Source organism: Budorcas taxicolor, chromosome 7 (assembly GCF_023091745.1).
Source record: "Budorcas taxicolor isolate Tak-1 chromosome 7, Takin1.1, whole genome shotgun sequence".
In the NCBI taxonomy this organism is placed as follows: domain Eukaryota; kingdom Metazoa; phylum Chordata; class Mammalia; order Artiodactyla; family Bovidae; genus Budorcas; species Budorcas taxicolor.
The window spans coordinates 4,052,116-4,078,923 of NC_068916.1; the positions used below are offsets into that span (position 1 = coordinate 4,052,116).

The following is a 26,808-nucleotide window of genomic DNA, read 5'->3' on the forward strand; positions in this document are numbered from 1 at the left end:
GGAGTGGGTAGCTGTTCCCTTCTCCAGGGAATCTTCCCAGCCCAGGGATCCAGCCTAGAGATCAAACCCAGGTCTCCCACATCGCAGGCAGATTCTTTATCAGCTGAGCCACCAGGGAAGCCGAAGAATACTGGAAAGGGTAGCCTATTCCTTCTCCAGCAGATCTTCCCGACCCAGGAATCACTGGGGTCTCCTGCATTGCAGGTGGATTCTTTACCAGCTGAGCTACCAGGGAAGCCCAGTTTATTGTAAAGGTAATCTAAAATTAAAATGCAAGGTGATAAGGGGATGACAGAGGATGAAATGGTCGGATGGCATCGCCAACTCAATGGACCCGAACTTGAGAAAACTCAGGGAGATGGTAACGGTCAGGGAAGCCTGGCGTGCCACAGTCCATGGGGTCGCAAAGAGTCGGACACAACTGAGTGGCTGAACAACAGTTTCAGCCCCAGCTGGACGGCTCTGCTTTCTGCTCTGCAGAAGGGAGATGAGCGTGTGTCAGACAGGAGGACAGAGAATAGCACCCGTCCGAGGTTTCTCCTTGAGGTAGTCAGAAGAACTAAAGACTGAAGAGAGTATCAGTGTCTCCCTGTGAGGCCGGGCTCCTTAACTGAGCGACTGTGTGCCACCCAGGCCCCCTGTGGCATCACCGCGCACCTGCCCCACCGCTCTCCTGACAGGTCGCGCCGTCCCGCCTCCCCGCATGCCGGCCCTCCCACCCCAGAAGGTGCAGAATTCTGACCTTGCAGAGAGTGCACTCCTGCCTGCCCTGAGTGGCGAGAGGGCCTGCCCCTCACAGCCTGGCACCTCCGCTGAGCCCTGCTGGGAGCATAGGAGGGGGCCTGTGTGCGTGGGAGAAGTGGGTTTACAGGGGGCTGGAGGCAACCAGGGAAGCCCCGGGGATGGGGCGTCCTAAAGCAGCAGGGCTGTGTGCCCCAACCTGTCCGCTCTGCTCTGCTCTCATTCCTGGGCCACGGTGAGGCCCTGGGGACCCAGCTGGCCCGTGGGCAAGACCCTGCTCCCAGAGCCCCGGTGAAGAGAGAGGTCAGGAGCAAGAGAGAAGATAAGAGTGAGCTGGTCACGGGGACCGGGAGGCCCCTGCCTGCCTGCCTGCCTCTCTTCCTCTCCACCTGCCTTAGGTAAGACACTGACTCTGGAATGCAGCCACCTCATCTGCAAAGTGGGCTGACATCTGTTACATTTGCAGCTGTTATTTTACTTTGGAGAGTGTTGTCACACTTAATCTTACTTACTTTTGAAAATTACCTCTAATATAATAATAACAATACCATGATGGCTACCAATATGGAGCTCTTTTTTAAAAAAAAAACTCTGTATCGAATTTGTTACAATATTGCTTCTGTTGTTTATGTTCTGGATTTTTGGCTGAGAGGCATGTGGGATCTTAGTTCCCCAGCCAGGGATTGAACCTGCCCACCCCCCCTGCATTGGAAAGGAGAGTTTTCATTATTTGACTGCCAGGAAAGCCCCAAATATCGAGATCTTAATATGTGATTCTGTGTGGCAGGCTTGTACCAGTCACTTATCATGCATATCTCTGGAAATCTTCACACTAACTCTATAAAATCAGTAGAATATAAAGTCTTGTCTGCCTTCAAAATATATGTTTTTCCTCAAGCATTATACCACTCTCCAACTCAGTGGCCAAAAGGACTGGTGTGGAATTAGAGTCCCGAATCCTAGTAAAGGAAAACTACTCGTTTCCCCTACTCAAACCAACCCTCGTGACACTAACGACCAGAATTAGCACAGACCCCAGAAGGTAAGAGTTCAGTCTCACGAGACAGCGCCTCTTTAAACGCTCATCTCAAGCCCCAGAAGTTTAAGATGTCAGCTGTACTTCTGACCAAGCAACCACCAGCTCCTCAGGTTCAATAATTTGCAAGAATAGTTCCCGACTCAGGGAACCACTTTACTTAACTATCGCCGGTTATTAAAAAGCACACAGCTAAGGAGAGCTGAGGAAGAGCCAAATGGAGGAACGCACGGGGGAGGCGCATGGAGCCTCCGTGGCCCTTCGGGGTGCACTTCCCTGCCAGCACCTTGATGTGCTCACCAACCGAGAAGCACTCCAAACTCCATTGTTTAGAATTTAATGGAGATTTTGTCTTGTAGGCGTGATTGGTGGGACTCACTGGCCATGGATGGAGGTGGTAGTTTAGCCGCTAACTCATGTCTGACTCTTGAGATCCCACGGACCGTAGCCCGCCAGAATTCTCTGCCCATGGGATTTCCCAGGCAAGAATACTGGAATCGGTTGCCATTCTCTTCTTCAGGGCGTCTTTTCTTCCCAACCCAGAGATCAAACCTGGGTCTCCTGCGTTGCAGGAAGATTCTTTACTGACTGAGCCACAGGGAAGCCCATGGGTGATTGGACTCAGTCTCCAGCTCTTCCCTTTTCCCTGAAGGTCGGGGATGGGGCTGAAAATTCCAACTCTAATCATACCACTGGTTCCTCTGGCTACCAGCCCGGACCCTGAACAATCCAAGGGCCCACCAAGAACATCTTCATTAACATGAGCTCAGGTAGGGTTGAAAGGGGTTCATTATAAATAGCATAAGGTGCTCCTGTCACCCCTATCATTCAGGAAATTACAAGGATTTTAGAAGGTTTGTGCCAGGAATGAGGGGCAGAGCCCAGACACATGTTTCTTATTACTTGTATCTGGATTACTCTTGGCCCTACCACTACCAGCTATGTCTCAGAGAATGGGCTTCAATCTTCTAAGCCTTGGTTTTCTCATCTTTAAAATGGGCAGTCATTTTTATCTTGAATAGTCAATGAGGATTAAATTAAATAAATGAAGATGAACCTGCTTTTCAGTCTCTAACTAAATGTGTTTTTTTTATTGTGATGGTGACGATATTTATTAATAGTTTAGCGATAGCAGGTTTAGAATTATTCTTAACAAGTCTGGCAAGAATCCTGCAGTTGGAGTGTCTTCCTGAGGCTTGTGGACCAACTCTGCCTTTTGCCTGGGGTGGAAGCCCCCTCTGCCGCACACACCTTGTGCCCATGAAGTGCTGGGAGGAAGTCTAGAGTTAACTTCCGTTTATTCATTTACACCCTCATGATCCAACTGAACCTCGATTTGGGGGTAAAGGGATGGTTTGGTTAGTTTCCTGAAAAGCATGAGAAGTATAAAAATTCTGCTGTTGAGACAAAGCTTATTGTAACAGAAAAGGGATTATAGGAGATGAATCGGAGGAGCTGGAAAGAGTAACTGGGCCGTGTCTTATTTCGCCGCTTGCATCCAGCAGGTGGTGCTTGCCCCAGGCTCGGGGGTTGGTCCTGCAGAGGCAGAGGGCCTGGCGGAGTCTCCTGGGCTCAGGGAGACACCGCAGGGGGAGGCGTCTGAGCCTCCACGCTGAGCTCCTACTGTAAGGGTGCAGGGTGCTCGTGGGAGATGAGGCACCCTGCTTGGGTCCTGTGTTGCCTTAAGCATACTCACCTTATTGTGCAGCCAGGCATCACTACCACCCATGTCCAGAGCTCTCTTCATCTTGCAGAACTGCCCCTCTGTACCTGCTAAGCAATAACTCCCCAGTGCCCCCTCTCTCCAGTCCTTGGGAGGCACCGTTCCACCTCCTGCCTGCTGTGCCCTGCCTCTGAACTTGACTGATAGTGCCATGGGCAGCTGTGGGAGTGGGGGCCTTTAGACCCTGCAGGTGCTGGCCCACCAGGATCTGCAGCCAGAGCCCCAGGGGCCTCACGGGGCCTGGCCAGGGTAGGCCTCCCTCTTCCTGTAGGTGCACAGCTCATCAGGAGGCTCCCCAGCGCTCGGAGCCAGAGCGGTGCTGTGGGAGACAGGAGGCTGGCCCAGAGTGAAAACGGCCAGGACCAGGGCAGAAGTGTTCCCAGCTCCCAGGCTTGGGGCTGGCCCTGGGCGGACAGCCTGCTCCCTGAGGAAGGCCGTAGAGGCTCTGGGAGGAGGGTCTGGTGGGGGTCTGGTGGCAAGGACCTGGGAACTGTGGGCTCCGAGGAGCAACCAGGCCGAGGGGGCCGGGTGTCGGTGTGGCTCAGCCCCGGCAGCGCTGAGCCACCTTGGGGTCCCTCACCACTCAGTGACTCTGCTTGCAGGGCTCCCTCTGGGGTCTCGTCCTGGCAGAGCCTGGGCTGGGACATGGGTCCTGCTGTGATGCAGACATTCCAGGTTCATCAAGTATTCACGTGCTCCCCTCCCGTCCAGTTCCCAGCCTCCCTTACACCCCACTTGGGGTTGTGGGGCTAGTTTTTTCTGACAGCCTGTGTGGAAACCACAGAGGTTGCCTCTTGGCTAAGGCGGCTGAGAGCTGCTGTGTCCCTTCCCTCCCTCTCTTTCTGCCACAGGGACCTTGGAAGCCACACATCCCAGTAGCTGCAGCTACACAATGGGGCTACATAAAGCTTTGATGTGTGCAGGAGAACGCATCCCAGCTTTTACCCTATTAAGCTACTGAGATGTGGTAGATTCTCTGTTAATGCAGCACAGCCTCTTCTATCATAATCCACACAGCTCCTGTCCATACAGTATGATCAACCAGTGTTTATCAGGTATCAGCTCTGCGTCAGAAATGAAATAGGGCCAATGTGGGAAGCAAGGGGCCCACGTAAGAGGCGGAACTGGAGGCAAGGAAGGGTCAGTAGAGGGACTTGAATGTGACTATAAGGGCAGTAGGAAATTGTGCAAGATGTCACTTCCTTCCAAATTAATGGGCAAGACATTTTATGCCTTTTTTTTGGTAAGAAAATGGGAATGAATCCATTCCTCTTTAAATCTCAGAATCTCTGGAGTGTGAGGAGGGTTGGAAATATTTGCTGAGCACTTCAAGACAGCCACCTGGATTTAGAAAGGGTCTCATTGTGTTCAGAACCCTCCCACCAACCTGTTCAAGCACCTCTTGTGAGTTCTAGTTTCCTTCTTTTCCTCCTCAAACAAGCATTGTTTGTTTATTAAAATATGGTATTTAACATGTCTGATATGCTATTTATGATGGAAAATTAGAATATATTCCTATAAGTTGTGAGTGTTTTCTCCTACCAATTATTGCCTAGTACCTCATTTTATTGGTACCTCATTTATTATATTAAAAAGCAGAGACGTCACTTTGCCAACAAAGGTCTGTCTAGTCAAAGCTATGGTTTTTCCAGCAGTCATGTATGGATGTGAGAATTGAACCATAAAGAGAGCTGAGCACCGAAGAATTGATGCTTATGAGCTGTGGTGTTGGAGAAGACTCTTGAGAGACCCTTGGACTGCAAGAATATCCAACCAGTCCATCCTAAAGGAAATCAGTCCTGAATATTCATTGGAAGGACTGATGCTGAAGCTGAAGCTCCAATACTTTGGCCACCTGATGTGAAGAACTGACTCACTAGAAAATACCCTGACGCTGGGAAAGATTGAGGGCAAGAGGAGAAGGGGATGACAGAGGATGAGACGGTTGAATGGCATCACCGACTTGATGGACATGAGTTTGAGCAAGCTCCAGGAGTTGGTGATGGACAGGGAAGCCTGTTGTGGTGCAGTCCATGGGGTCTCAAAGAGTCAGCCACCATTGAGTGACTCAACTGAACCGAACCTCATTCTAGTGATGGCATAACATTGCTCTTTGTGAATATAGCATATTTTTTTTTATGATCGATCATTTACATTACTCATGTAGCAGGATTTAGTTCCCTTTTAGATATCAGTTCAGTCACTAATAGTAATGAATGTTATAGCTGAATCTATTGCTTATCCTTCACTATTTCCTTAAACTAAGTTCCTAAAAGTACTATCCCTGGTCAGCAGGTGTGTGCATTATGTCAGAATGTTCTGTTATGGTTTCAGCTATTCATGTTCCATTGAGTAAATGCCCATCTCTTCACCTGCTCACACCACCACATCATTTTTAGCTATGGCAATTTAATAGCTACAACAAGGGTATACTTTTGCTGTAAGCTGTGGACTGAAGCGAGTTAGCAGCAGCAGCAGCAGTAGATATTTGGGGGCAATGAGGTTCCATTTAAAATATATACACGTATGTTTTAAAACCGCCATCATCTTATATGTGTATGATTGGTCTCTTCATTTTCTTTCTTCTACCCGGATTTTAGCTTCTTTTGAGTTACTTTGAAGAACTGTTAAGATAGGTTAACTTTCTGTCTGATGTATGTGTGGGAAATGCTTCCCCCAGTTTTGTTGTTCGCCTTTATTTTGGTTGGGCGTGGCTTGTCAATGCCTTACACTTTTGTTTGAAGTCATGTCCTGAGATCTTTCCCACCCTGGTTTTTCCCCTTGGGGACTGTCTTTGGCATTTCATGCCCTCCCCAGAAGTTAGACTTCTGGAGTTTCGTCCTGGTTGCCCTCAACAGTGACTCCCGTGGCCTGTTGTCAGCAGCATCACTTCCCAGACCCTGGATCTCACGGACCACCAAACTGTTCTTGCTGTGTGTTCAGCTGTGGCAGCCCCGCACCCAGAATGTCTACTGGGTACCAAACTTCTTGGGCCAAGTGCATATTGAAAATATGGTTCTTTTATTCAAAGAGTAGAAAAAGGTGTCATAAAAGGTACATATATTAATAGTAAAGCCTTTTCCTTTCTCTCACAGTCTCTCAGCTTGTTAAGATTTTTAAATTTTCTGTTTATCGTCACTCTAAGTGAAAAAAAATTAGGATTTTTCATTATAATCATGAATTTTGCCATGCCTGGGCACCCCCCTGTGCTGGGAAACATCCTGTTTGACCCTTCTTCCCTGGAAATGTGCTCCCTGCTGTGTCTGGTGCTCCCGGGCTGGGAGGCCATCAGCCCTCTTGAACGTGCCTGCAGCTGACTCTGGTGTCGGGGGGATTACGCTGCCAGCCCCTGAGCTAGACTCTCCTTGCAAACTCAGTGCTGTGGGCGTGTGAGCCGGGCATCCCAAGGAGCCACGTGGGGACACGACCCTCCATGTTCACAGCACCTCCAGTTAGCTTGTCAGGCACGGAGAGCAGCTATTCTCTGGGCTCAGCTGTAGGGGAGGCTAGGGAGGCATGCGTTCGGAGAAGACCGAAGACCATTGTCAGAGCAGTGTGTAGGGGAGGCTAGGGAGGCATGCGTTCGGAGAAGACTGAAGACCATTGTCAGAGCAGTGTGTTCATATATGCTCTGTGCTCTGCTTAGTTGCTCAGTCCTGTCCGACTCTTTGTGACCCCAAGGACTGCAGCCTGTCAGGCTCCTCTGTCCTCGGGGGTTCTCCAGGCCAGAGTACTGGAGTGAGTTGCCATGCCCTCCTCCAGGGAATCTTCCCAGCCCAGGGATCGAACCCAGGTCTCCCAGATTGCAGGTGGATTCCTTACCGATTGAGCCACCAGAGAAGGCCAAGAATACTGAAGTGGTAGCCTATCCCTTCTCCAGGGGGGCTTCCAGACTCAGGAAGCGAACTGGGGTCTCTTGCACTGCAGGCGGTGTTTACATATATGCTTCCCTATTGGCTCAGATGATAGAGAATCAGCCTGCAGTGTGGGAGACCTTGGTTCGATCTCTGGGCTGAGAAGATCCCCTAGAGCAGGGAATAGCAACCCACTCCAGTATTGTTGCCTGGAGAATCCCATGGGCTGAGGAGCTTGGCAGGCTACAATCCTTAAGGTCGCAGAATTGGACATGATTGAGTGATGAACATACATACACACATGTTTACATATGCACTTTTAAAAGTAAAGCCTATTTGTGCCAAGACTTCAAAAAGTATAACATCTTGGGCTCAAGATCAGTGCTTCCTATGTGGCTTGTCGCATTTTTTCAATCCTACTCCTCCTTGACGAAGCAAAGGCCTGCTGGTTGCCTGGGTTCTCAGGCTCCATAGTGACCTAGCGCTGCCTGACCGAGCCGCTGGTCCGGTTGGCCTCCTTGCAGCGGTGAGGTGGCCAGTCATCCTCTCAGGAGGCCTGTGTCATGAGGCCAGGACACAGGTGTGAGGAGTCTTTCCGTAAAGTGCCACTTGTTTGGAATGGCAAGATTTTTTAAAACATCGACTCTGTATGAAATTTACATGAAAGTAAACCATTTATATGACAGTGAACCATTCATACCTGAATCAAATCCCTTACAATTATACAGTGGAAGTGACACATAGATTCAAGGGATTAGGTCTGACAAACAGAGTGCCTGAAGAACTATGGCCGGAGGTTCGTGACATTGTAGAGGAGGCAGGGATCAAGACCATCCACCGAGAAAAAGAAATGCAAAAAGCCAAAATGGTTGTCTGAGGAGGCCTTACACGTAGCTGAGAAAAGAAGAAAAGCTAAAGGCAAAGGAGAAAAGGAAAGATGTACCCATCTGAATGCAGAGTTCCAAAGAATAGCAAGGAGAGATAAGAAAACCTTCCTCAGTGATCAATGAAAAGAAACAGGAAAACAATATAATGGAAAAAACTAGACATCTCTTCAAGAAAATGAGAAGTACCAAGGGAACATTTCATGCAAAGATGGGCTCAATAAAGGACAGAAATGGTATGCACCTAACAGAAGCAGAAGATCTTGAGATTAGGTGGCACGAATACACAAGAGAACTATACAAAAAAGAGCTTCATGAACCAGAAAACCACTATGGTGTGATCACTCACCTAGAGCCAGATACCTTGGAGTCTGAAGTCAAGTGGGCCTTGGGAAGCATCACTATGAACAAAGCTAGTAGAGGTGATGGAATTCCAGTGGAGCTATCTCAAATCCTGAAAGATGATGCTGTCAAAGTGCTGCACTCAACATGCCAGCAAATTTGGAAAACTCAGCCGTGGCCACAGGACTAGAAAAGGTCAGTTTTCCTTCCAATCCCAAAGAAAGGCAATGCCAAAGAATGCTCAAACTATTGCACAATTGCACTCATCTCACACGCTAGTAAAGTAATGCTCAAAATTCTTCAAGCCAGGCTTCGACAGTATGTGAACTGTGAACTTCCAGATGTTCAAGCTGGATTTACAGAAGGCAGAGGAGCCAGAGATCAAATTGCCAACATCCATTGGATCATCAAAAAAGCAAGAGAGTTCCAGAAAAACATCCCCTTCTGCTTTATTGACTCTGCCAAAGCCTTTGACTGTATGCATCACAACACACTGTGGAAAATTCTGAGAGATGGGAATACCAGACCACTTTACCTGCCTCCTGAGAAATCTGTATGCAGGTCAAGAAGCAGCAGTTAGAATGAGACATGGAACAACAGACTGGCTCCAAATCAGGAGAGGAGTATGTCAAGGCTGTATATTGTCACCCTGCTTGTTTAACTTATATGCAGAATACATCATGAGAAATGTCAGGCTGGATGAAGCACAAGCTGGTATCAAGATTATAGGGGGAAATATCAATAACTTCAGATGACACCACACTTATGGCAGAAAGTGAAGAACTAAAGAGCCTCTTGATAAAAGTGAAAGAGGAGAGTGAAAAAGTTGTCTTAAAACTCAGCATTCAAAAAACAAATATCATGGCATCCGGTCCCATCACTCATGGCAAATAGATGGGGAAATAATGGAAACATTGAGATGTTTTAGTTTCTTGGGCTCCACAATCACTACAGATGGTGACTGCAGCCATGAAATTAAAAGATGCTCACTTCTTGGAAGAAAAGCTATGACCAGCCTAGACAGCATATTAAAAAGCAGAGACGTTATTTTGCCAACAAAGGTCCGTCTAGTCAAAGCTATGGTTCTTCCAGCAGTCATGTATGGATGTGAGAGTTGGACTATAAAGAAAGCTGAGCTCTGAAGAATTGATGCTTTAGAACTGTGGTGTTGAAGAAGACTCTTGAGAGTCCCTTGGAATGCAAGGTGATCAAACCAGTCAATCCTAAAGGAAATCAGCCTGAATATTCATTGGAAGGACTGATGCTGAAACTGAAGCTCCAATACTTTGGCCACTTGATGCGAAAACTGACTCATTGGAAAAGATTCTCATGCTGGGAAAGATTGAAGCAGGGAGGAAAAGGGGACGACAGAGGATGAGATGGCTGGATGGCATCACCGACTCGATGGATGTGAGTTTGAGTAAACTCTGGGAGTTGGTGACGGACAGGGAAGCCTGGCGTGCTGCGATTCATAGGGTCACAAAGAGTCGGACACGACTGAACGACTGAACTGAACTGAACTGAACTGAGCTGACAGAGGATGAGATGGTTGGATGGCATCACCGACTCGATGGACATGAGTTTGGGCAAACTCTAGGAGATGGTCAAGGACAGGGAAGCCTGGCGTGCTGCGGTCCATGGATTGCAAGGATTCGGGCATGACTGAGCAACTGAAACACAACAACAACACCTTGAGCTGAACCCCAGCACTTTAGAGTTTCATTTGCCTCCCACTGTGTCAATGCACGTGGGTGCACGTGTTAGGGAAGCACCGGGCATAGAATGAGGACCAGCTTTGGAGTCAGAAGCAGTTGCATCCTAATCTTGGCTTTTACCTACCTGACAAAGGTCCTGCCTTGCCCTAAACTTGGTTTCTTCATCTTTACACCTCCCACACGCCCTGATCAATAAAGACTGGAAGGAAAGGCACTCCTGAGGTGCCCCCAGGAGACAAGCTCCCTCTCTCCCCTTCAGGCCTCTAAGACCCTGCAGCTAGAACAACCTTTCCTGAAGGCCACTGCAGGGACCTTCCACTTGAGCTGAGGTCCACCCTCTCCCTGCTCAGACCCCAGCCCACCCCCACCCTGACTTTGCCAGCTGAATGGATCCAGGAAGTCACTTTGGGGATTCTGTTTAAAGCAACTGAGCAGGAGGAGCGAGATTTCTGGGCAGACATAGTTGCCCCTCCTAGCTAGGCTAATTTCTCATGTTCTGGAAGAATTCCTGCTCCGCCACCCCCACCCCAAGCGTGTCTTCCATCAAGCGCAGACATACTCTTTAGGCTTGTGGAGAACAGGGACCCAAAGGAGCTTCTGAGCTGTCAGAGTAGAGACTGTACCCTTTGACCCTTCCTAGCATGAGATGTTCTTAAACAATTTTTGTTGAATGATTTCTCTCTGTGCCAGGATTCAAATATTTTTCCTCTTTTCTAATTTAGTCCAGAAGTTGGCCTGGGCTCACCAAAGCCTTGCCAGGATTTGCAAACGATCAGAGGCCCATGGGCTCCATTTCTCACCAACTTCCAAGAATGTTGGGGCCACGTGGTGATGGTAGGGAAGGCCGAGACAGGACAGGCGTGTTTTTTGCGGGTCTCGGGGATGATCCTGTGAACTGGCTGCAGAGCTGCAAACCCCCCAGGGGAACGGCGCAGGCCCCAGTCCCTTTCACGTGTCTCTGGCTCTGGTTCCTGGGAAGAGAAACACACATCTGAAACTGGGCACGAAAGCTTGGTTCCCTGAAGCTGAAGGGAAGCGAGCAGGACTCCCGGGACAAAGAGGGCTTGCTGAGTTTGGGCCTGGCTGTAGCGAGGGATGTGAGGATGGGTAGAACAGGCTCCCGCTGTCGCATGGCAGCTCCCCAGGGCTCGGGCTCTGCCATGGTGTAGCCACAGCCGGGCGTCCCAGCACTGTTCCTGATCCTCATGTTTATCTGGTCTGAGAGCACAGCCTCATGAGCTGCCAGGAGGTATGACTGCCAGCAAATACAGCCCTTAGAAGGGGCAGCACCTCAGATGCTGGTGGGAGCCAGGCGGAAGGCCTAATCCGGGTGTCCAGGCTGTGGACAATAGGGCGTGGTGGGGCCTGGGGCAACAAGAGAGGCTGCAGCCCTGGAGATCCCCTCCTAGGTTCATTTTGGAATGAACAGGTGCACCATTGTGAGCCCCCTCCCCTGCCTCCATGTCCCCTGAGAAGCTGGAAATCCAAATTTACAGGAAATCTAATTACGTTTTAATGTTGGCAACAAGTTGAAATTAAGACCTCACACTGCACTAGTGAGTCGGAACATGACTGGCTCAGCAGGTAGATTGTTCCTTCAGGCCTAGAAGAAAGGAGGCGACTGCCTGCCCTGCTGTATGCTGGGATGGGGCATAATTAGTACTACCTCCCAGGGCTGTTGGGAGCATAACTTGAGTTAAATACCGGAAAAGTGCTTAACAGCATGCTGGGCACACGGAGAGCATGCCTAGAGTGTAAGCTGTCCCCAGTCTTGTATTTAATTGTTGGGCACTCTCAGAAGCCTGGTCTAAATTGGGCCCCATGCTGGGCACTGGGGGCTTCCCAGATGCATGGATGCGTGCTAAGCTGAGTTTGCGACCCTATGGACTGTAACCCACCAGGCTCTTGTGTCCATGGGATTCTCCTCCAGAGGATCTACCCCACCTGGGCCTCAAACCTGTGTCTCCTGTGGCTCCTGCAGATTCTTTCCTGCTGAGCCACCTGGCCCCTGAGGCAGAGTTAACCTGCAGGGGAGCGTGGTGTGGGCTGGTGGTGTTGTGGGTTATAGAACAGCAGGTGTAAAGGCTCAATGGCTTCACCACATCACAGCTCGAGGCTGGGGCCAGTCAGAGTGTAGGGTGCTGGGGCCAATCAGAGTGTCGGGTGCTGGGGGAGAAGCAGGAGTGAGGTTGGCAAAGCCTTCTGTGCCAGGTAAGGGGCCTGGGATCCCAACATGCTATCGGTGGAGTCGTGAGGTTGGTTTGGGTTCTAAAGAGATAGAAACATCTTTCTTAGCGAGTCCAGGGCTCATGCCTTCTGTCGATACCATTCCAGACACCTCTCCCTGTGGCCTAAGGGGCTGAGTTTTCAAACACGTGTAAGGAAGTACTTACACGATGTCTCTCTACATTGCCCCAGTGCCCCCATGAGGTTCCCTTTCCTGGATAAGGTCACTGAGGTTCAGAGAGGCTGGGTGGCACGGCTGGGGCATGGCAGATGGGATTCACATACGTGTGTGCCCGGATGCTGGTCCTCTTCCCGCTGCCCACGGCCCTGGCTGTCTTTTCCATCTGTGACTCTCCTGGCGTTTCCCCTGGGCTTGTGTCTTTGTCCTCCCTCTACGGTGTGTTCACCCCCTCACCCACTGACATATTCACTTGACCATATCTACAGAGCACCTACTCTGAGCACAGGTCTAGGTGCTAGAAGCGTCATGTTAGCCGGCCTGAGGTCCTGCTGCAAGAAGTCACATTCCCGTGGGGGAGACGATAGACCACCTCCCTCCTCGCAGGGATGACAGTGCAGGCAGAGGACATTTTGATGGGGGGAGCCAAGACCTGTCCTTCCCGCTGCCTCTTCTGTCCTGAAGTGTGAGGCTCTCTCCTGCCCCCAGGACTCCCCTGCACCTTCCTCCCAGCTCCTGGAGGCCTCCTGACAGGTGAGGAGGGAAGCCCCAGAGCAGCCTGTCCTTGGCCTCCCCTGGTGAGCTGGTGGTTGTCAAAGTAGGAGTGCGAGTCGCCGTGGATGAGGAAGGCTGGGCAGTATCACTCCTTGGTGGCAGCTCTGGGAAGCGGCAGAGCTTGTCGCCCGCAAACTCCAGTAAGGAGGTGACAGCTGAGCCGGAAGAACAGACGGTGCCGCTTCCCCCCGGGCTGTCCCTCCCATCCGGGCCCCTCCTTGTCTGCCCCCTGTGCAGCGGGAGTTGTAGCTGAGCAGACCCCCTCTGCTGCCTGAGGGGTCCCTTGGTGGCATGTCTCAGGAGGGCTGGGTGCCCCAAGTTTAATGTCCGATTCAGAGAGTCTGCTTACCTGTTTCTGTTCAGCAGCTGGTGAAGGGTCAGGCACACAGTAGGGGTTGAGGAAGTGTCTCGTGAATGAATGAATTGATGAGTAAATGAGTTCTCGTAGGATGGCCAAGGTCCCACAGACTCCCATGGAACACAGCCTCTGTTTGTCCATGGAGGAGAAACCCTAGTAAATGTTCTTGTCCCGCCTTCCTTGATGCTCAAGGTTGTTTGTCTCCAGCAGAGATGCTTTGAGTCTCTAGGGTGAGGGATACACAGCTTTAACGTCAGCACTTTCGCCCAGCGCTCTCCAAAGCCTTTGCCCTGTCCCGCTCGGGCTTCTCTCTCTGAGCCTCTGTTCCACAACAGGTAAACGGGGGCAGCAACGCTCCCTTGCAGGCTGTGGGAGGTGGAAGGTGGTGATGTGAGGCGGTGCCTGGCGCAGGTCTGGGAAGGCCAGAGCTGACCAGCAAGGTGCAGCCATCGTTTCTTCGCTATGATGCCTGTCAAAGCAGCCCCGCTCTTGTCCTTGAGAAGCTTGGCTCTCTTGGGGAAACACTGGCTTCCCTTAGCGCAACAGGAAGGACAGGGGCCTCGGCAGCCTCGAGACACAGCCAGCGCCCTCTGCCTGGCTGGGGAGGTCACCGTTAAGGTGAGTCTGGAACTGGTTTTGACCACAAATTGGCAAAGTGGACAAGTCAGGGAGCGTGCTTTCCTGTGTAGACCTTCGGCGTGTCCCAGGAGGCACAGATCGGGGCACGGAGCATGGGGTTGTGGCACAGGAGGCCTTGGAGGGACAGAGCTGGCCAGAACGGCCAAGCTTGGATTGATCCTGAAGCTTTGGGAGCCAGCCGGGTCCTAGACACTGAGAATGCGGCAGCTGAAGATGCAGAGGAGCCCCCAGTTCTCAGTGGGCACAGACGGGCCCAGTGGAGGGAGGTGGCAGTTAACAACGTAACAACCAGTTAAGGCACTGGAGGCCACGGTGGTGCGGCAGAGGGGCCGGCCCCGAGGAGAGCAGCACCCGAGGGAGCTTAGCCCGTTCTGTGGGGATGTCCGCAGCTCACAGCAGGGTGCGTGGGGGGCAGCCGGGTGTGGGGGTGGAGCACCCGGCCCTGGCAGTGAGACGGGCCTGGGGGCTCCAGTGGGCGCCCTCTGACCCTGCAGTGCTCTGGGGCAGCTCCTCGCATGTCTGAGAGCTCAGCCCCTCTGCCTTTGGCTCTGGGCTCTCTGCGTCACAGGGGATGTTCACCCATCTTCCCGGCTACCCATTTGTTCTCTGGTTCCACACTTCTGGGTCCCTGCTCCCAGCCTGGCCCAGGCAGTCAGCACAGTGCTCTGCCTGGGGACAGAGGGTGGCAAGGGAGCACTGCTACCCAAACAGGTTCCTGTGGCACCAGGCGCCGTGGGCTGCATGGACAGAGCGGCTTCCCACTGCATTCGGGGAGGCTCCTTACGTTCCGGATGTTAGGAATCATGCTGAGGGATTTCACTTTAGAGGAGGGATATGTTCACAGCAGACAACTCTGTAATACTGCAGGGAGCGGTGCTCTGAGACTTCTGAATTTTGCTGGGAGATGGGAATTCCTGATGAGCCCCGGCTGTGCCAAAGGCGCAGGTGACTGTGAATGGCCAGGGTGTCCCCAGTCTCTTCTGGGTCAGGGCCTGCTGGGCGGACTGCTTCCTTCTTCCTCATCATGTGGGGGGCCCTGAGCCCCTGGTGGCGGTGGGGAGGCAGGCCTGATGCAGTAAGGAAGTAAGTAAGAGCTGGTCACTCAGTTGCGTCTGACTCTGTGTGACCCCATGGACTGTGGCCTGCCAGGCTCCTCTGTCCATGGGATTCTCCAGGCAAGAATCCTGGAGTGGGCTGCCGTGCCCTCCTCCAGGGGGTCTTCCTGACCCAGGGATTGGACCTGGCTGTCCTCGTGTGGGGGACCCTGAGGCCCTAGTGGCTGTGGGGAGGTGGGCCTGAGTGCCTGCCCTGCGTGTCCTCAGACCCAGGCCCGGGCTCCTGACCTGGACTGCTCAGGTGTGCCGATCCCACCCGGTCCAGGCCTGGCGCTGTGATGACCCATCCACTCTGCAGCCTGTCCCAGCCCACAGCCGCCACCTCCCACCCAGCCAGCTAGACAGGAGCTTCTGGAGCTCACACACACCTCTCAGGGCTGTGGTGGGTGGCATCAGCCACTGTTGAGGCCACTTTGCTCACAGGGTCCCCTCCCATTTCTCACCTCCTGCTAGAGCCACCTGGGGAGGGGACTCTGCTCTTGCGGTGCAGTCTCATCCTAGGGGCCCAGTGGGCAGCGGGGCCCACAGCTCTCGGGATCTATGTTTGACCCTGAGGGTGTGTGAGAAGCAGGAGCAGGGGATGGGGGGCATAGCCTAGGTCTGCCTTCCTGCCTGTCCTCAGCCGCCTCCACTAACCCTCGTCAACCAGGGTGCTTGCTGCTTCCCTGTTCCCCTCCTTGGGAGCCTCCCAGGGTCTGTGGCTCCCGTCCCCATGATGGCATTTTCCCTCTTTCTTTCCTGGGGTCAAAGAGCGGTAGGGAATTAGAAGAATATGAATCATAGGAAGAATGAAAAATCACTGTTTTCACATGCCCTGCCAGTGCCCGGCTGCTGACATTGGCAGGGGGCGGGGGCGGGGGTTGGTTGTCGTGCTCACGGTCTCTGAGACTGGGGGAGCTGGTGGGGGTGTCACATGGTGTTGCCAACAGGGCCTCCCCGAAGGGCTTCCTCTGGAGGAGACTCCATGCCAGGCCCCGGGGCTCGGGTCAGGGAGGGCTGGGGAGCTCAGGGGACACAAGGAGGCTGCTGACACCCCAGGGCTCTCCAAGGCCAGGGCTGCTGTCAGAAGGAATCAAGGTCCCTGGCTTCCCCCGCTCCTTCCTGTCAGCGCCCTCCCCACGGACCTCAGACAGATCCTTTTGTGTCCCGCGGCCTCGGCAGAGCTGTGCTTCCCGGGGCTGCAGCCTTATCCCCCATTTGATGAGCCCTCTGGTGGTGAGTGGGAGGGCTGGGCCTCCAGCGTTGGTGTGGCTTGCCCTGTGGCGGAGCTGGCGGGGAGAACCCCAGGTCTGGGTCACACACAGGTGCCTGCTGAGGCCCAGCGTGGGCTTTGGAAAACAGGCTGGCTGCGCACTGTGGTCCAAGCAAGCCCTCCCTGGCGGCCCTGAGGAGAGCCCCCGTGGGGCCAGAGAAGGAACTCGGGTATTTGACCTGTCATTTGATGAGAGCTCTACTGAGTTCCTGAGTCTGTGCTGTGTGCCTGGGATTTTGCTGGATGCTTTAAATATAGTGTTGAGTTCCGTTCATGGTAACAGCCTGAGAGGTTAGAACTGGTATTGCCTCCGTTTCACAGATAAGGAAACTGAGGCTCAAACAGGCAAAATATCAAGCCCAAGTCACAGGGCAAGATGGCAGTCGAGCCCACCGTGGAACCCATGCAACCTGACGAAGTGACTGGAACGGGCAGCTTCTCAGCAGTAATCAGCACCAACACGGGCAATGGTTTAAGGCAGCTTTGTTTCTTTGTTTGCACAGTAACCATTTGTTGAGGCTCCCTCTAGATTCTGGGCATCGAACTACTTGCCTGGGAGTGGAGGAACCTGTCTCCACCCTGGAGACCTGCAGAGATGTCCCCAGGCCCAGCAGAGCGTGCCCTGGTGCAGGCTTGGGGACTGGGTTGTTTCACAGTCATGGGAGGACTCACAGTGGGGGGCCTGGGGGCTGAAGAAGGGGCTCTACCTGCCTTGCATTTTTGTGCATGATACGATCTTAGCAATTCCTGTCCTGCTCGTTTGCATTTCATGACAGTTTGATATTTTGAGCAGAGGCTGGAGTCGTGTTTGTTCTTGCTTTGCCTGTGAAGCATTTGCTGAGAAGCGAGTGGTAAAGAAGATCTGCAAAGGGAATGTTCATTCTCATAGTGAGACTGGGCTTTTGCAGCCCCATTTGTGTGTTATAAGATGGGCACGAACGAAAATGCTCACTGGCAGCCCGCAGACTTTCTGCCCCAGCTTCTCCAGCACTCCCTTCACCTCCACCTCCACTGTGATGTACAAGCCTCCTCCTGGAGGACTCAGAGAGACCTTCTTCCCAGTCATGTCAAAGGCTCCGAGAAGCCACAAAGCAGAGCCGGCTTGTGCCTGCCTCCCAGGCTTCACAACAGACTCCTCCAGGCCTGCCTTCTCCTCGCTGGGTGCTTAGGCGCCTTAGCTGGCAGAGCTTGGCTCAGAGGAAGAGGTGGTAACTCTCCTGACGGTTGGGCATAACGGATGAGAACCCAAGCAGCAGCTCACCCCTGCCTGCCCTGGGAGGACCCCACTGCCTGGACCAGCCTCTCTGTCCTGCCCTGTCCTTCCACCTCGGCAGGGGAGAAGGTCACCTCTGCCCAGTAGCCGCAGGCCACCTGCCAAGGCTCGCTGGTGTCCAGGGTAGAAGTCTGCCACAAAGAAAGCCAACTTTTACATTATCACGCAGAGCCTGCATGCTTTCTTATTTTCTATTCCAGAACAGAAACTTGGCTGCACCTTTGCATAAGCAAAAGGTGCATTATAATGTATTTCCCCAAACAAGAGAGCTGTTGGCCTCTCTCTGTGCAGAGAAGCCCTGCGGCTTTGGATGGAGGTGAGTAGCTTCTCCCCAGCACGCAGGAGGCCTCAGGAGGGCAGGGAGGGTGGGCAGGCTCTGGGGCGCTTGGCCTGGCCTTCGGTCACGGCAGGGCACCGCAGGCCCTGCTACTGTTGCACTTTGGCCCGTTGCCTCTTGGTCTGCATTTCCCGGTTATTCTCTCGTCCACCCGTTCAAAACTGTTTACTGAGCATCTACTGTGCGTTCAGCACTGCAAGGGACACAGCAGTGAGTGAGGAAGAGGGGTGCCTCCCGCTCAAGTGCAGAGGCCGGTACGGGAGCAACTGCTGGTTTTTAAGTTTATTTTTAACACCAAAAGCTTTTTGTATTGGGCTGTAGCCGTTTAACAATGTTGTGATAGTTTTAGGTGAACAGTGAAGGATCTCAGCCATACCTATACATGTATCCACTCTTCCCCAACTCCCTTCCCATCCAGGCTGGCACATAGCATTGCGCAGAATTCCATGTGCTGTATAATAGGGTTTTGTTGGTTATCCATTTCAAATATAGCAGTGCGTACATGACCTTCCCAAAGTCCTTAACTATTCCTTCCCCCTGGCAACCGTGAGTTCCTTTTCTAAGTCTGTGAGCCTCTTTCTGTTTTGTAAGTTCATTTGCATCGTTTTTTCAAACATTCCACATGTAAGAGATGTCATGTAACATTTCTCCTCTGTCTGACTTACTCCACACAGTATGACACTCTCTCGGTCCATGCATGTTGCTGCGAATGGCCTTATTTCATTCTTTTTAATGGCTGAGTGATATTCCACTGTATATATCTCTATATACCACATCTTCCTTATCCATTCCTCTGTCTATGGACATTTAGTTGTTTGCATGTCTTGTCTATCGTAAACAGTGCTGCATCGGGCCATATTTTTCTCCAGATAAATGCCCAGGAGTGGGATTGCAGCATCATATGGTAGCTCTATTTTTAGTTTTTTAAGGAACCTCCATACTGTGCTGGGAGCAACTACTTTTACGGGCTCACTTTGAGCAGGGGATAGTTGTACTGGGGGAAGAGCATGCGAAACCAGAGATACAGCAAGTGCAAAGGTCCCAAGGAAGGGTAGGACTCCCTGTTCAAGAAGCTCAGACTGGATCATTGTGAGCAAAGGGGGCAACCTGGGAAGCAGCAGCGGGCTTCCTCCTGTTGTAGGGAGAAGGCCCTGGGCTGGGGTTGCGGGGTGCTCGCAGGGTGAGAACTGCCCTCCTCCTTTGAAACACATTGACTGCCCTTTGCTTTTTCAAATGCTTTTCTGGGTATTTCAAGAATGCAGAGGCTGGAGAGGGAATTACAGGTACCAACCATTGCCCAAGCAGGAGAAGAAGGCAGAGCCGTCAGGAGTGAGGGTTCCTGAACGAAAGTAGCTGAAGTTGAGCTCAGAGAAGCAAGCCAGGGCCACCTTTGAGAGGGCCCCACGTGCCAGGCTGAGGGCTGAGGGCTGTTCCTGAAAGCACTGGGGAGCCATGGAGGGTTTCAGGCAGAGGAAAGAGGAAGTCAGACCTTCTTGAGTGGCAGCCGCCATGAAGCGTGATCCATGAGGGTGGGAGGTTGGGCGGGACATGGGGCGGGAAGGAACTGCTTCCTGTCTGCCTGTTGAGCAAGTGGAATGGGGGTCGGGGAGGAAGGGGCATTGGAAGGGAGATGTTGGGAAGCTGTCTTTGTGGCTTTTTGTGCCGTGTCCGTGAGCTCTCTGCTTGGCAGAAATATTGCCCCCGTGTGCCTGTTACTGAGGCTCATTCCCGGGGGTCTTCATGCCACAGTGGGCCCTGCTGGGAGCATCCTGTGGGGAATGGGGTGCAGCTGGCTTTGCGGGGCTGTGGCAATTTCACAACCCGCTGAAAAGTTGGCATGGCCCTTGGGGGCAGGCCAGGGTCCCCTCCTCCTTAGCACAGCCAGCCTCCTCCATACCCCACAAGCCCTGCATTCTGCTCTTTCTGGTCCTGATGAATCACAACGTGGGCACTAGGAGCTGGACGCCAGAGGGGGACGTGTTTGCAGGCGTGAGGGTTCGGTCACACCGCCTAATGGGCAAGAAGACATGCCCCGCCAGCTGGTCACCGCGGGGTTCCCACCCGCTGGGGGGTCTGCAGGGGCCGGGCCATCAGGAGGGCTTGGGAGTGGGGATCTGGGTTGGGGACCACCTAGAAGCTCCAGCAGCTGCCAAGAGGGGCCTGTGCTGTAGAGAGGGGCTGGGGCACCCCCAGCTCAAAGCCCCGATTCCCGAAGAAGCAGGCTGTGTGGAGCTGTGTCCCTGTGGGGAAGGGTGGAGGCTGTCTAGGAGAAGCAGAGGAAGGTGCGCCTCAGTGGCGGGCACCAGGGCAGGCAGGGCTGCGGCACCTCAAGAGCAGGCCTGGCTTCCTTTTTGGCTCTCTCCTGGGCAAGCTCTGGACATGCCCTGTCCAGCTCCTCAGCAGTCCTGGAGGCCCAGTTGGTCTCCAAGGCCAGAGGCAGGGTGCCCAGCCCCACTGCCAGGAGCTGGTGGCCGGTGGGCAGCTCAGAAGATACAGCTGGGCCTTGTGCAGCAGCCCGACACCCCTGGCCCTGAGCGCCTGGCCCTCACCCCCAGCGGGAGGTGGGGCTTTGTCTTGCAGAGCTTGGCACCTCGTGGTTGAGGGTCTGGCCCCCTTCTGTCTGGAATCAGCAGTCAGGGTCAGACCTGCCCACTGTCCAAGAAGGACATAAGACCCCTTTCCTGAGATGAGAGTGGCCACCCTCAGCCCCAGTGGTGGGGCCAGGAGACAGGAGGGCCTTGATGGCAGGCTCTGGGTCAGCAACTGAGGCGGGGCCAGCCCTGCATCTCCTTCCTCACTCAGGGGCCAGCCTCAGCTTCCTCATCTCTCAGGAGGGCTTGACACCCCTTCTTCTGGCCTTCAGTAGCTTTTGGGAGCATCAGAGGAGATAATTCTGTAAACTCAGCCCTGAATCCCTTCCAAACAGCAGGCTACCCTGCCACTGCCTTTGGGTCCCCAGGCGTAGCTATCTGAAGTTACCCAGACTTCGGGAACTTGAGTGACCCTGTCCCCTCCCAGGTCCCAGAGAGCAGGTTCACGCTTCCTCTGCTTTCATCTTCTTCCCAAGTATCTGAACTGTTTTCACTCGAAGCATGACCTGGGAGTCAGAAGTGAAGGGTGTAGAGTGAAGCTTGCCATTCACCCCTGTCTCTGCCCCCTTTCTTCTCTTGTGCCCACCCCTGCTCCCTGCCCCAGGGGCAGCGGAACCTCCCTTTATCACAACCTTCTTCTGTTCTACAACACAACTTTTGGTCAAACTCTGTGAGCCAAATTGGCCAGGCTCTGCTTGTGAGAGATAAAATGATCCTTTGGAGACAGACCAAAACAACAACAACAACCTCTCTCTTAAGAAAAACTGACTTTTAGGGTTATTGTCTCACTGTGGACCAAAACGTCTAGGTCTGGTTTGACCCTCAAAGGTGGGCAAGGACATCCGGGCTTAGAGGGTGCGCACCCTGCCACTGTGACCTCCTGGGGGCTGCAGGGTGACATGGCTTAGCAGCAGTGACAACCACAGCTTTGCTGTTTTCACCAGGATCATTCCATCACATACGTGTGGAAGTCTTATCCTCACAAAGCGAGCTGAGACTGTCGTCTTGTTTTAAGGAAGGGAAGGCCCAGCGTGGGTGAGTTGGCTCCGCCTTGCCAGTCACAGCTTCACCTTGTTGGCGTGTGACTCTCAGGCCAGCGTTCACTCTCTCCAGACTCATGCACGAGTTGCAGTGACCGTCCTGTAGGCTATCGGTCATTGCTTCCCTGGAGGAAAGCCACGTCGGGGCAGAGAAACAAATTACAATTGGGAAGTAGATTTGTGGGCAGGAGGCTTCCCGTGGGGTCACATGTAGGGCTGGCTGGAGGCGTCCCAGGACCCCTCTGTGCCTCCCGTTGGTGCCACAGCAAGGGTGACAGTGATCACCAGGCTCTTTGTCTAGCATGCCCCACGTGCCTGCCCACCCCATCCATCGTGAGTCGATTTTACTTGCTAACTCTCAGATTTCCCAAAGGGTTTTCCTGCTGTTTGTAGGTAGCAATTTCCATCGCTCAGATAGAGATTCTAAAAGTTGGGATTCTGGGGGAGAAGGGCCCTGGCCTGAGATGACAGAGTGGGCTCTGGGAGATGCATTTGGCGGGATCTGCCCTCCCCAGGGGAAGGTCAGCAGCCTCTGGGGTTTGGTCTGCACACAGGGAGGGCCTGCACGAGTTCATGCCTCCCCACTGAGTGATGTGGATTTGTTCTCTTGACAAGTGTGTCCTGAGTATCTGCTGGGTGTGACTGCATCCTGAGTGCTGGAGACACGCAGGGAAAATACAGAGAGAACTCAGGAAGTAATGGGCCCTGACGCTTGCTGGGAAGCAGATGAGATCTGGAGGCTGGGCCTCCAGAAGAGTCAAGTTTGGTCAGGAAGTGAATGGATGAAGGGGGTGGTAGCGAGGGCGCTGTTCCAGGCGAGAGCCTGAGAGTGTGTGAGGGTGGGGTTGGTGGGAGAGGGAGGCTTGGCTGGCCCTGAGCCCGGGGTCAACCATAACCAGTGTTTCTGGAAGGCCATGCAGGCCATGCTGTGGGGAGGGGAGGTTCCTCACCTTCCTTGTGCCGTGGACTCCTCTGACTTCTGGTGAGGTCCACAGGTACCTGTTCAAATAATGTTTGCAAATGTAAAAAATAAAATACACGTGTGTGCTAAGTCACTTCGATTGCGTCCGACTCTTTGCGACCCGATGGACTGTCCATGGGGCTTCTCCAGGCAGGAATACTGGCGTGGGTTGCCATGCCCTCCTCCAGGGGATCTTCCCAACCCAGCAGATGGGTTCTTTACCACTAGCGCCACCTGGGAGGCCCAAAAAAGAAAGTAAAAAATGATGAAATACAACGGAAGCCCACTGTGTCAGCTGTAGTTCCCAAAACAGATCGCAGAAAGCACCTTTGTGATACAGCAATATCTGTTCTTAATTAGCACATTAAAAATTAGATCTGGGGGTCGTCTAAAATGACTCCCCTTTCCAAGCTGTGATGCATACAGATAATATTTCACAGTCACCGGCAGCACCTGTGGAGTGATTTCTACCAGTGACAGTGCCAGGACTGCCCCTTCTACGGGGGTCTGAGCCGTGCTCACCCTGGCAGAAAAGGCTGCGTTGCAGTTAGCGGCTCCAGCGTTTAGCGTGGGCAGTGTCCACATCCCAGTGTGGGCTCTCGCTGGAGATTCCCTGGGGTGGTCGGAGGGGCTGCTGAGGAGACGGGCCGAGTCCACTCAGTGGCTGGCTGTAAGGGGGCAGGAGGAGCAGAGGGAAAGGAAGGGGTTGATTCAGAGCTGAGGGTAATGCCTGAGTGTGAAGTGTGGCGAGGAGGAAGGGGTGGGGTGGTGTGCCTGGGTTCTGCCCTGGGGCTGAGCTGGTGGCGATGCCATTCACAAAGCCAGGGCTGGTCTGTGAGCCTGTGGTTTTTGCTGACGTGTCCCTGGTTGTCTTTCAGGTCAACGAAATCTATCACGATGAGTCCCTGGGGGCCCACATCAATGTCGTCCTGGTGCGGATAATCCTGCTGAGCTACGGGAAGGTGAGAGGACACTGCAGGCTGGTGCCTTCCAGACCCACCAGGGCCCCCACCTCTGTGGGATGAGTGGGCCCCTCCAGTGAGGCAAAGGCCCCCTTGAAAAGCCTTTATGTTGGCCAAAACCACCTTGCCTCTCCCCAGCTGCCCCGTGTTTCCTACAAGAAGCAAGGAACTTATGAGCCGCCCCTACTCTCCTTTCAACCTCACTTTCTCGTTAAAAATTTAGGTTCAGGTTTGGTGAGACCAACAGCTCAGGAGGTGACTGCCATGGAAAAGCTGGGTTTTACCCACAGTTTCTGGCCCTGCAGGGCCCCACAGGGAAGCGCGAGGGTTGGTCGGGAGGCCTGGGGGAGGAGAGGGAAACTGTGGGTGAGCCCCTGCATTATGGTTACCTCGGGAAGGACCAGGTGAATCACGGGTAAGCAGGCTTAGGAGTGGCCAGTGTGAATCATCTCAGTGGGCTCTGGGGAACCAGGGCTGCCTCTGAGTGCCTGGTACCTGGCCCTTGGGAATTTGCTCTGGGGATAATGGGCTGGAGTGTGAGTGCCCGATGAAGGAGATGGCTGGGGGTGTGGGCTCTGCATCGGTTGGTCTGCATTTGAAGAGCATATGCTTCAGAGTGAGTACTTTACTGACTCTGGGAATTGGTTATCCCTGGCAGGGACAGTTCCTCCCAGGTCAGCGAGGCCCTGGATGTCAAAGCAGCAGAAACGCAAGGTTGAGATGCCCCTCAGTTTGTCTCCTGCCTGCATCCTCAGCCTGTGTCCTCTTCTCAGGCCACGTAGCTGCTGTTCTCACTGAGCGCTCTTGCCCTTCTTACACCCCCTTGCCGTCAGACTTGAAGCCTTTTTCCTATCAGCATGCACAGGTCTATGCAAGCAGGGTTAGGAAGCCCCCGGAAGGAAAGATAACGGGGTGGCCTGAAAGGAGAGCTGGTGAGGAAGGAAGGAGCCTCGTGGTGCCAGGCCAGTGTGGACTGAGCCAGGCCTGTGCTAAGCAGCTTGGGAGCACTTTACATGAAATTAACTCAGTCCAAGGACAGAGGAGGAGGTGGAGATATGATGATCCCATTTCACAAGTAAGGACTGTGAAACTTACACCAAGGTTTAAGGCAGTTCAGTGGTGTGAGTAGCCAGTGGCATCTGGCTCCTTAGATTTCCCTGGTGGCTCAGATGGTAAAGCATCTGCCTACAATGCGGGAGACCCGGGTTCAATCCCTGGATCAGGAAGATCCTCTGGAGAAGGATATGGCAACCCACTCCAGTACTCTTGCCTGGAAAATCCCATGGATGGAGGAGCGTTGTAGGCTACAGTCCATGGGGTCGCAAAGAGTCAGACACGACTGAGTGACTTCACTTTCTTTCTTTCTCTGGCTCCTTAGGAGTCCAGCTTCTCACCCTGGCAGCCAAATTCTGAATCCATGGTCTGACCTCACTCAGTATGAATAAAATCAAGTCATCTTAAGATGAAGCTGAGGCACATCAGGCATAGTAATTATGTGGAGGGTTAAGTCCTCTACTCAGAGGCAGAGTCTTAGTTTCACAAAATGAAATTGAACTGCACACCACATACAAGGCCTGCAGTACAGAAACGACAACGAAGGACTCCATGATTGGACAAATTCCAGCAGTGCTGGACCTTGAGCCCACTTTTCCTGCCTTGGGAGGTGTGTTACTCTATGGTGACGCAAGTGACCACTGTGGAGGATGGTAGTCATGGCCCCTCAGTGTCCCAAGGACAGCGTAAAATGCAGACTGTCGGAACAAGGGGGAAATCTGCAAAAAACCTAAGTGCAGGAGTCTTTCATACCCTTTCCAAAACCTTTAACAGATTACATTCTTAAAGGCACAGGAGTTTCAGATAATACAATGCTTATGCTTAGTTGCTCAGTCGTGTTCGACTCTGCAACCCCATGGACTATAGCCCACCAGGCTTCTCTGTCCATGGAGTTTTCCCTAGCAAGAATACTGGAGTGGGTTGCCATTTCCTACTCCAGGGGATCTTCCCAACCCGGGAACTGAACCCAATGTCTCCTACATTGCAGGCGAATTCTTTACCACTGAGCTGCTTGGGAAGCACAAATAGTATAATGGGTAAAGTTAAATTAGTTATATCATCTTTTCCCCTTGCTATACCTATGGAAAGATATGCCTTCTTTTTGAGGAATCATAGAGTGAAGTCGCTCAGTCGTGTCCGACTCTTTGTGACCCCGTGGACTGTAGCCTACAAGGCTTCTCCATCCATGGGTTTCTCCAGGCAAGAATACTGGAGGGGGTTGCCATTTCCTTCTCCAGGGGATCTTCCCGACCCAGGGATTGAACCCAGGTCTCCTGCATTGGAGGCAGACGCTTTAACCTCTGAGCCACCAGGGAATAGAACACTTTACAATTACAAACGTACTTTAGGTCGTAAAGAAAGTTTTAGTGAATTTCATACAGTGAAAATTGTTTGGACTATACTCAGTGCTCTAAAACTAGATGGAGGAAACGGATATAGAAAAAGAATAAGTTCAGTCTCTCTGAAAAAAACAAATTTCCTGGGAAGAATACTGTTAGAGCCTCCATTGCAGACTGTTGGGAAAACCAATCAAAATGAGAGTTCAGTTCAGTTCAACCGCTCAATCGTGTCCGACTCTTTGCGACCCCATGAATTGCAGCACGTCGGGCCTCCCTGTCCATCACCAACTCCCAGAGTTCACCCAAACTCATGTCCATCGAGTCGGTGATGCCATCCAGCCATCTCATCCTCTGTCACCCCCTTCTCCTCCTGCCCCCAATCCCTCCCAGCATCAGAGTCTTTTCCAATGAGTCAACTCTTCGCATGAGGTGGCCAAAGTACTGGAGTTTCGGCTTCAGCATCAGTCCTTCCAAAGAAATCCCAGGGCTGATCTCCTTCAGAATGGACTGGTTGGATCTCCTTGCAGAGTACTACAGATCAAAACCTGTGGAGTGTGGCCAAAGCTGTATTCAGAGGCAGGCGCCTTCCAAGATCACACTGAGCGAATGAAAACAAGTTAACCCTCTGTTCAA

General features: G+C 52.8%; 1 protein-coding gene across 1 annotated transcript in view; it reads left to right on the top strand.

Annotated features, from left to right (window-relative positions):
* The window catches only part of ADAMTS2 (ADAM metallopeptidase with thrombospondin type 1 motif 2), a 261,969-nt gene that overhangs the window by 156,073 nt on the left and 79,088 nt on the right, over window positions 1-26,808 (top strand). Inside the window, exon 5 of the mRNA XM_052642795.1 lies at window positions 23,699-23,782. Within this exon, the coding sequence (XP_052498755.1) occupies window positions 23,699-23,782 (84 nt within the window). The remainder of the gene's footprint in view (window positions 1-23,698; window positions 23,783-26,808) is intronic.